This window comes from Monopterus albus, unplaced genomic scaffold, assembly GCF_001952655.1.
Source record: "Monopterus albus unplaced genomic scaffold, M_albus_1.0 scaffold123.1, whole genome shotgun sequence".
Taxonomy (NCBI): Eukaryota; Metazoa; Chordata; class Actinopteri; order Synbranchiformes; family Synbranchidae; genus Monopterus; species Monopterus albus.
The window spans coordinates 698,078-708,377 of NW_018128003.1; the positions used below are offsets into that span (position 1 = coordinate 698,078).

Below are 10,300 nucleotides of genomic sequence, written 5' to 3' on the forward strand. Positions count from 1 at the left end.
AGCGGTTCATGCCCCGGCACACATCACAGAGAAAGTGCTGCAGCTCTTCAGGAGTAAAAGTGAGTTTACCTTCTTGGCCTCCATCCAGCAGAAGTCCTCCACATCAGGAGTCATATTCTCCATCCATGAGTCGGAACACAGGTAATCCATCCGTAATCCTCTTCATTTTGGCCTGCAGCTCCTTTTTCACCACAACTTTACTGTCACGGATTACTGCATGCTCTTATTTCAAATGAAATGCAGAGACAAATTCTCATCTTACTCATAGTTTGCAGATGGCTGTCGAAGAAGTGTGGTAAAGATCAGTATGAGATTACTCTGCTGCCGGTGTTAAGTCAGTGGGTGATGTGAGGTTGAATCGAATGGTGGAATAATGCAGCATTTCCTCCTGTAGGCTCAGGGCAGAAAGATAACCTTCCATGTATTGTGTCTTCTAGACGATTGAAGTGCAACGTAATACCAAGCTTGTTGATAATGTTAGGTTTTTATCAAAAAATGCTGCATAAAAAAACCCACAACATCCCTAACTAGCTGTAGCTGTTGATTACTAAGACACTTGGCTTTGTAACTGAGCTGCCATGAACAAGCAGGTACAGAAACAGGTACACATCTTTCTTTTTTTTCTCCTTCATAGTAACAATTTCAACATTTGTAATCTTTTCTTGGTGGTTTCATTGCATTGAGTTTGTTGGAATGGACTGTGATGGCTGGAGGACATCAGTGAGTGGCAGCAGCAAGCTCACCCTGGACCCCCTGAGGAACAGTACAACTGTGAATTATTGTTAAAGGGCAGGCCACATTGATTTTCCTCTATTCCTCTCAAGGTAAAAAGTCCTCAGTTCTGTAAAACATGCAGTGAAAGTTAAGGTGCGAGGGAGTATGTGAATATGCTTACTGCTATGCTGCCCTGAAAACTAGCTGCAGGTTATATAGATGTACTTCAACTTTGTATCCCTAAAATGAAAGCTGATGTTTATGCTGTGGAGTAGCTACACCATGGAAGCTGCTCAGTTTGTGAAAATAGCAAAAAAGTTTGAGCTCAAATATTCAAAGTTATTTCATTGCACACGAGTATTTAACAGCCTATTACCCAAAATGTTATGTGCAAAATTTATAAAGTGCTGACATTTAAACTACTAGAGTATAAACGGGTTTAGGTTACTTCTACACTTGAAAGCTTCAGCATTAAAATGTTACATGTGAATGCTTCATTAATAAGCTATTGTTGTAATATAGAATGGCAACATGTATCACGACAATAACATGGGCTGTTCTGAGCACATTTGTGATTTTGCCTCCATAGATAGGTAAACAACGGTATATGTACCGATGAAAAGAGATTTCTAACACTCTAAACAAAGCAGGTAGTTGAGAAACCCCAAATTTTAACTGGCATAATGCAGACATAGTAACTTCTCAAGCCTTAACAACAATTTTCTACAGGGGGTGGAGAGATACTTGGCAGGGTCCCCCAGAATGCTTTAGGGGGGAAACACCTGCCGGGATCCCCCAGAATGCCTGCCTGCATGGGATGTATTTAGTTCAGGGTTGGCAGGCATTGTTCAGTGTGTTCTGTGTGGTTGCCAGAGTGTAAGGGGAGAAATGAAAGGGAAAAAGGGAAAACACCAGTCTCCATCTCCTTCCTCAAGCTAGCCTAGGTTACAATATTTTCTTTCTTGTAATTTGGGTGAACTGACTCTTGTAACATTTGTAGATTTAATACAGATGGAATGTTTTCACATATTTTGACAAAATATAACAAAATAACCATCCAGTTATTTGATTTCCAAGACCTTTCATTTCCATCAAATATTTTGTATTGTTGAGGATCATAAAGGAGATATTGGGATTCAAATCTGGCTCAGCCAAGCTGTGGCAGGCTGAAGTTATTTCGAGATGAGCTATTGTGTGAGTAATGCTGCCACACTGAGTGTAATTAAATTTCTGAGATGGACGAAGGCTTTACCAGCCCAGTGCAGACTCTGCTCCATTGTGACCGAGGATTTGTTTTGAACTTCCGAATCCTCTCTGAAGGCCCTATTAGAGCCTTCGGCCAATGCCCATTCTGCCCCATTATAGCACAGGCCTCCCATTTAGCCAGCTAACAGAAAAAAAAATAGCTCCATCACTCCACTACATCCCATCATACTTTTTTTTTTCTCTGTCACTTCTTTACTTCCCCATTTTTCTGACAGTGCAATCAAACATCCTCTCTTCCCTCCCACCTCTTCTGCCAGCTCTGCTTTCCCAGTATGATAATATCCTTCTGTACTCCCTCCTTTCATCCTCTGCTTTCCTCTCCTCTTCCTGAAAGTGAAAACCTCTTTTGAATACAAGCATTTTTTTGGAACCAAAAGCAGAGTTTTTTTTAATTCTTCTTGTGCCTGGCAGTGGAGAATGGGGGGTTCACTGCTGCTCCACTAGACTGAATAGAACAAAAGGAGCTTATTTCTGCCTAGCCAGCAGTTTTCTGGATCTCTGTATCACTCACATTGTCAGCAAGTGGCTGTTCTGCAGCTCTGTGATGAAGTAACTCAAAGCCCAGTCTTTTCACTGCTGTTCCCACCTGAAAATTCAAACACCAAAGATGTTCATCCAGCTCCTCCACATGTTCTGTTCATCTGTCTGCCCCGTGTCACTCCACAGGTCTGTCTCTCTGTCTGTGCCTCAGTGAGCTGATGTCATTGTGTGAAGGGAGTTGAAAACACACACAAAGGTGAAAGAGAAGGTTTTGTTAAACTGGAATTTGTGATACAAGTTGGAGAATGGTGTTGAGTAGAATTGCCTTGGTACTTGGAATTGCCTTGGTACATTGCAGAAAAACATCCATCAAATGGACAAATGTTAAATGAAGCTGTGATCCAGGACTTTTATGTGGTATCATTTGAATCTCAGCTATCAAATGGAACTTAGACATTTCACTCTACAATCCTGGCCAGTAAAATGTTGCTATAACAGATTGGGCACCTTTTTATAGTTTTAAATTCCATCAGTTGCCATTCAAAAACATCTTGTTAAACTTGATAGTATTGCTCACAGCACCTGATTCTAACATATACCGTTCTTTATGTAACAACCATAAAAACAGGCTGAGTGATGTATACAGTAGGTACGAAGTACTATGATCAGTATATGTCTGAATTTTAACTTACTTTTTTTGATGTGTTTATCACCCACTGGCAGATGATCTGAAAATCCTTAAAATACTTGATGCTGTGCCAGGCTGCCTGGGCTGCCATACTCTGTGTCTGTTTATTTTATGTTTAAACTTGATCTACTGAATTTTTTGAATGTTGTTTTGCTATCAGATTTTGAATCAGACTTTGTACTGCATGTGAATGTTTGTAGCAGAAAACCTGGGGCACGGCTGAGGGATAAGCAGGGACCTTGAACTTCAGGCAAGCTTGTTTTCCACACCGCACACTCCATATTCTTTATTAGATTTCACATTAAGAAAAAATAATTAATACCATAATGTTGACAGTGTTTCCCACAGAATTGGATTCTACTTGTGGCGGTAGCTCACGGGAATTAGCCATTCTTACTAGCTTGCTAATAACATATTAGAAGGGTTGGATCTCTGTTATTGATAGCGTTATTTGAAAAAAAACACACACACACACACACACAGAGGAGAAGCATGACATCTATCATCATGGTTGTAGTGTGTTTATGTGTGAGAGAGAAATGCACGGAGGGACTGAGCAAGCACGTGTGCGACACGTGACACATTGAAATAAGTTTTTACCTTTTTGAAATCAATGTGTGGCAGTCGATGTTCATATTGTGGCAAGTCAGTGTTTGTGAAACACTGGCTGATTATCAATGATTCCTTCTTGTAACTCAGTCTTCTTTATAATTTCAGTGAACATTCTGTGGATATAGGATCCAGCATACACATAGCAACATTAGCATTCAGTTGGAGTCATGTTTGTGTCCACTCGATAAATGTTAAGTAAATCCAGGATTAGCTCTGCTTTAGGTCTGGTTTGGCTTCTACCAACTCCTCATAGGATATCCACCCACTTCCGATATCACTCATTCAGCATTCATTCTCCCTAGTTATGGTTCAGTAGGTCCATACTCACCTACTAGGAGGTTCAGTAGGTTATCACCTCACAGACCTTTACTGTCATACAGTATTTATGGAGGATTCATATAGTTGCTGGGCTTAGGTTGTAAAACTGTATGGTTAGATTTGGTCAAATCTTCTTCTTACATTTAGGGAAATATTGTGGCTTGGGTAAACACTATTATGGGCACACAACATGTTTGACCCTGATTTCAAACACGACTCAATTGTAGGAGAGTAGTGTTTTCTGATCTGTGCAGTGTGTAAAAGTGCCACTTTGATGACCTGATGGTCCCAGACAAAGTTACATGAGGTGATGGAACATTCGGCCTATATTGCTGCTACTTATTTCATGTCCTGGTAGGTATAGGAGGTGCCTCCTGAACCATAGTTCTGCCCATGATAACCAGTTATAATAAATTGAATGGTATGGCAACATTTGTATCTGCTAAAACATCTAGCTCTTTATCTCCCAGATGTTTCACCATTTTTTTTTTTAATCCCTGCTAGACACGAACTTTGTCTACAGTTAGGTGCTAGGCAGGCAGCTTATTTACTAAAGCTGTGAAGCTGTTGATCAGAGATGGACTGAACTGTACAGTTCATGTGCTGTAAGATCGTTTACATGAAAAATATCAAGTAGTGGAGCTTCAAGAAGGGAACTGAGCGGTTAGCTGTGCCACATAAAAGAAACACACTTGGGTAAATGGGTAAATTAAGCTTGTTATGTCAACATGGATCATTCAGGCAATGCAGTTCACAGGTAGATTGTAAAGGCACCCCGACTGGGCTGCATTTAACGGCTCTTACATGCTCAAAATAGTTTTGATGTCTGCATTTGGTCATCATTAGTGCCTCAATTTCTGTGAGATTGTCTTCGAAAACAAAGCTTGGCAGTGCAGCTCTACATCTGCTGAAGAAACCTACGGGGAAGGATCCTTGTACAGCATAAAGCCCACAGGAGTGGAAATTACTCATACAGCATGACAAAGCCTTTTTCCTGCTCACTAGCAACAAAAGGGCAATCTTAGACTCTCTCTGGCCCATGCTTCTGAGAAAGCTCTGCTGTTTATTGTTGGTTTGAATGACAGGATCCCCCTGAATCCCTTGAGATGGCCAGATCTCCTCCACCTGTCCAATGGTTTTCGGAGCCCAGAGAGACTCTCAACTGCCCCTTCTCCTTCTTATAAAGTAAAAAGCAAAATGGCTTTCTAGCAGAAAAATGCACCTCTAATCCCCCAAGGACAAATTACCTGTGGTTATAGAGGACATGCCATTTCTTCTTAAAATTGATTCAAATCCAGAGTTCCATTTAAACCAGTAGGTTCTATAAGTGTGTATCCAGATACTGTACGTTTATGGATGTACAGTACATTGAATGGTGTTTATTCTCTTTGGTACTTTGGATCTACCTCATTTTGCTTCATGTCTTAACACAAATTAAAGGTTTATGCATAAAAAAACTATGCATAATTGTTATCCTTTTCAGTACTTTGACTGTAGGTAAGAGTTTTTTAAAATTATATCCTAAAACAAAAACTCTCAACAACAAATAATTTCACTCTGAAGCAGTTTGTGTGACTGAAGAGAATAATGGAAGTCGGACAGTTTTTCTGTTTCAAGACATTTTACATTTTTTCCTTTCTCCTTGTAGGGCCAGGCTGTCATGGCCATTAAAGGGAACTATAAACAATTTAAAAGTTTGTTGTCCTACTGGCATTACAAAATCAGGAGAGTTATAAATTCATGTAAAGTTATTCCTGAGCAGTGCCTTTGAAATCTTGGCGAAACACCAATGTATATGTTTTCTTTACTCTTCTGGACCCAATAAATAAAGGACTGCACCTTATCTGGTCTCTCCATCAGCTGTTTAAACATGATGGCATCAATGCCTGGGTGGACCTCATCATCAAGAACCTGAGGTCATCTATCTCACACCATGCTTTACTGCCATTCTCATTCTGAACACATTCAGAACCAAGAATTAGAATTGATTTTCTCATCTTGATCCATATACATCAAGCTAGGCCCAGTTGTGCAAATTACACCTATCTACCATCACCCTCTGATATTATAGGAGCATCTGTGACTTCCATCAAGATGAAACAAAAGCACAGTGTGTCCTAACCAATCCCGGTCACAATTTCCAGGTCAGTAACTGAACATTATTGCGTTTTTTTTTTTTTTTTTTTCCCCTCCCCTGTCATGCCCCAGCCGTTAGATGAAACCAGTCAAATGAGCGACTTACCAGTGAAGGTCATCCATATTGGTTGTCAGGTGCCGTCCACAAAATAGCTGCATGACACCAGGGGTGAAGACAAAGGACAGGATGATATACAGCCAACTGAGCGATTCCCTTCCACAGCGTTTCTCTTACAGATGACTCTAGTGTATTTTGATGAAGACCACTTGTCACCTCATCAGCTTCTTCTCAGAGCGGTCACCATACTCCTGAGACCTTTCCACAGTCCACAATCTCCATCTCAGGAGACGTAACCTACAATCCTACAGCTCTAGCTGTTAGTCAGCGGTTTGAATCACTGTGCCTTCCAGTCTCACCAACACTTATTGTGGAAAAAATGGGGAGCGACATTGGCATTAGTACACTTATATCACCATTGGGATAACTCTCTTACTCATGAGTGGCTGTTGCTTTAAAACATTTAAACTGGATTAACTCTTTGTCTGCAGTATATCACATTACAAGTATTTTTGTAGCCTGTCTATAACAAACTTCATCTTGGTATCCCAACTAAATTCTTTTAGATTAAGCTTAAAGGCATAGATCTGGATTTTTATGACTACATTTTCTGACAGAGTTGGATAAAAAGCACTGGTTGGCATTGCTGCCTCACAGCAAGAAGGTTTCTTGTTTGAGCCCTGGCCAACCTGATGCTTAGGTTGACTGGCGACTCTAAATTCCTCGTAGGAGTGAGTGGGGGTGTGTGCGTTTGTCTGTCTCCAAGTGTCAGCCCTGTGATAGAGTGGTGACCTGTCCAGGGTGTACTCCTCCTCTCGCCCAATGTCAGCTGGGATTGCCTCCAGCCCCCCGTGACCCTTTTCACGAATACGCAGTATACATAATGGATGGATGGATTTAGTTTATATAAACCAGACACTGATTGTAAAAATACAGTATATTTAATAGGCATATGAGAAAAATCAGTTTTCATATTACTTAACAGAAAATGAATAAGCACAGATTATGAACTTTTGCTGCTCTAATAATCAGTTTCATCAACCCCCCACTCCCCCAAACATCAATTATTTTCTCACTGATCTGTAGTGGCATCTCGCCATACAGATATTTTTGTTTTTATTTGTCTACGTTTTGACATACAGTGCTGTGCAAAAACTTTTAGACCCTACTAATATGCTATAAAAAATGCCATGAATAATTTATATTTCCTGTCTAATTTAATACAAACAGAAAACATAAATTTAAACTAAATCTTTGACTTAAAAAAAAAAAAAGCATTTCTCCTCGGTACACTTCAGACACTTACTTGTACTTGACAGGTACACTGATACAAGCATCTAGAAGTTTCACAGTTCTGTGAATTTAAGCTGTCTCTGTCTTCTGTCTCTTAGTGTAATCCAAGACTGACTCCATGATGTTGAGATCGGGGCTCTGTAGTGGTCCGACCATCTGTTGCAGGACTCCTTGTGCTTGGTGTCTCTGAAGATTTGTTTCTAAAATAGTTCTTTATGGCTCTGGCTTTATGTTTGTTCTTGTTGTCATGCTGCAGAATGAATTTAGATCTGATTAAGTGCCTCTCTGATGGCTCTGTGAGAATAATCGAAATATCTAAAGTTCCTAAAATGTGTGCTTAATACTAGGCCAATATACTGTATGTATCTAGGATTTCTTCACCCTAATACAATAGAGATGAAACAAGTTTTGTTTATGGTGCTCACAACAAAGAGAATTTACACGCCATCTCTGTCCTCCATATGACTTTATTCATTGTGTGCTGGCTATTATTTAGTGTTGGTATTACTCATAAGTGTTGAGACTATCCAGTTTGTGTACATATACATTTAACCCATTTCCTATAATTAGAAGCCATTACTATATCTGCTCTTCTGTCCTGCTCCCTGTAACATAGCTATTGAGTAAAAACCTAAACAAATGATTTTGCCATTATGGGATTACATTTACACGCTCATACATTAAATTTTTTTTCAAATGTATTCTTGATATGCAAACATGATTTTTTTTTTTTTTTAAGCTGTGGAAACCTGCATAAGGGGCCTGTTGGATCCATTCAGTTGTCATTAGAAAAGCAGTTTTACAAAAATGCCGGCTATGAAAAGAAAGCCTTTAAAATGGTGAATGTTAAATTGGCTCATACAGAGAAGCACCAAAAGAGACGTGGGATTTTTGGTGTTTTTCAGGCTGCACTGATTATTACAAATTGCCTGCCAATAAATTATTCCCCTTCATTAAATATGCTGTAATGCGGGGATACGGTGGCTACCACTAAATGCTCCATAAAATAAATGCTCTTTTTGAAGTGGAGTTATGCCACTAATGATTATTTCATGAGGATCAGGATAACGGTGTTTCTGCTTGTTCAGTGACTCCAGGCCTCGCAAATGCCCACAGAGGCTGCTGTCAGTGGGAGAGGTAAAGCTGGAGGGCTTGCATTCTCTCTTTATTCCATACTTGATGCAAATGATTCTTCTCCAGCTGTCAGCTCTCCTGCAGCATGATGGAGACGAGCTGTCAGAACAGTGCCCAGTTCAGGGCAGAGTGATGTATTCGTTTAAGTTCAGAGTGATGACATGCTGTACGAAGACAGACAACCTGGCCGGCCATTCCCATACTGACTCTACTGCACCTTTCTCTCTCTCTCTCTCTCTCTCTCTCTCTCACACACACACACACACACACACACACACACACACACACACACACACACACACACACACACACACACACACACACAAGTAAGAAAAAAAAAACCACCACCCCCCCCCCCACCCCCCCCCCCACACAAGTAGCCACTGTTTGGACCATGCAAATGCAATTTAATGTTGTAGGAAAAACATTTCCCTGTGATGCTTGTTAATTTACTGAGTGATAATTGTTTTAGTAATACCATAGCCTGCTGTGTAGGGGGCTGATGGGTCATCATTAGCACTGTGGAAATGTTGGATCTCCTTGAGCTGAACCCTCTGAGACCGCACATATTGAACGCCCCCTTCTCTCATTTCCTTTGCCATTTTTGTTTTCTTGGTTGTAACAATTAATTTGCTCATCTTTCTTCTCAGCATAGAGACATGTATTAAGCATTCAGTAGTGAATGTGCACATTACTGTGTATAAAATGCATTTAGAGAAATAAAATTACATCTAAAAGCCATGTTTCCCACTTGTGAAATGTATTTCCCTTACAAAATGTCACTAGTAAAATATCCAAAAACAAGTGCTGTCAATCGATAAAAATATTTAATCTGATGAATGTCCATAGTTAACTTGCAGTTAATCGGACTTTTTAAAAACTCTGTTCTAAGCAGTGGTGGAAAGTAGCTAAGTACATTTACTCGAATGCTATGCTTAATCACAATTGTGAGTTATCTGTACTTGAGCATTTTAATCCATTACTTCATACTTTGCTTCTAAAATGTAGTGAAGTCAAATGTAATGCTTTCATTCCACTATAATTTTAATTACTAGTTTTCAGAACAAGATTAATAAAAAAATACAGTACAATTTTATAACACCTCAGTGATCTATGGTGGAAAATTCACATGCTACCTAGCATTGATTGAGATTAAATGCATAAGCCAGCTAAACCTAGCGCCCCTTTTACCAGCAGCTACAACTTTAAACGTGATGTACACAATAATGCATCAGTAATTATAATACAAAAATTTAAGGGATTTGCCATTCTGGATAATAAGTACTTTGTTTTGTTGCCAATCCTTTTTGTTAAGGTAGCCCCCCTCACCAGGAGGATGAGGGAGGACTGAGGTTGGACTCAAGTGTGCAGACCCAGGTGCTAGGGGGAAAAACATGATGGTAGCAGGTAAAGAAAGAGAACACAAAATATCAAAAGAACATAACATGGGAAGGTACGGTACTTGGAGATGTATAACATGTAGTGTAGTGTAAATGAGCGTAGCTTGTAGGTAGTGTGGTAGAGTCAAGCCAAAACGCACAGTGTCTGTCAGCGTAGCATTCTACCAACATGTACAGTCCGCGTTACTATGTTAATGTTCC

The 10,300-nt window shown here is 39.9% G+C and overlaps 1 protein-coding gene across 2 annotated transcripts in view; it reads left to right on the forward strand.

The window, feature by feature from the left end:
- The window catches only part of LOC109967010 (protein kinase C-binding protein NELL1), a 273,478-nt gene that overhangs the window by 39,801 nt on the left and 223,377 nt on the right, over positions 1 to 10,300 (forward strand). For both annotated transcript variants that reach the window (XM_020612322.1, XM_020612323.1), the window contains exon 5: positions 1 to 141. In XM_020612322.1, coding sequence (XP_020467978.1) covers positions 1 to 141 — 141 coding nt within the window. The remainder of the gene's footprint in view (positions 142 to 10,300) is intronic.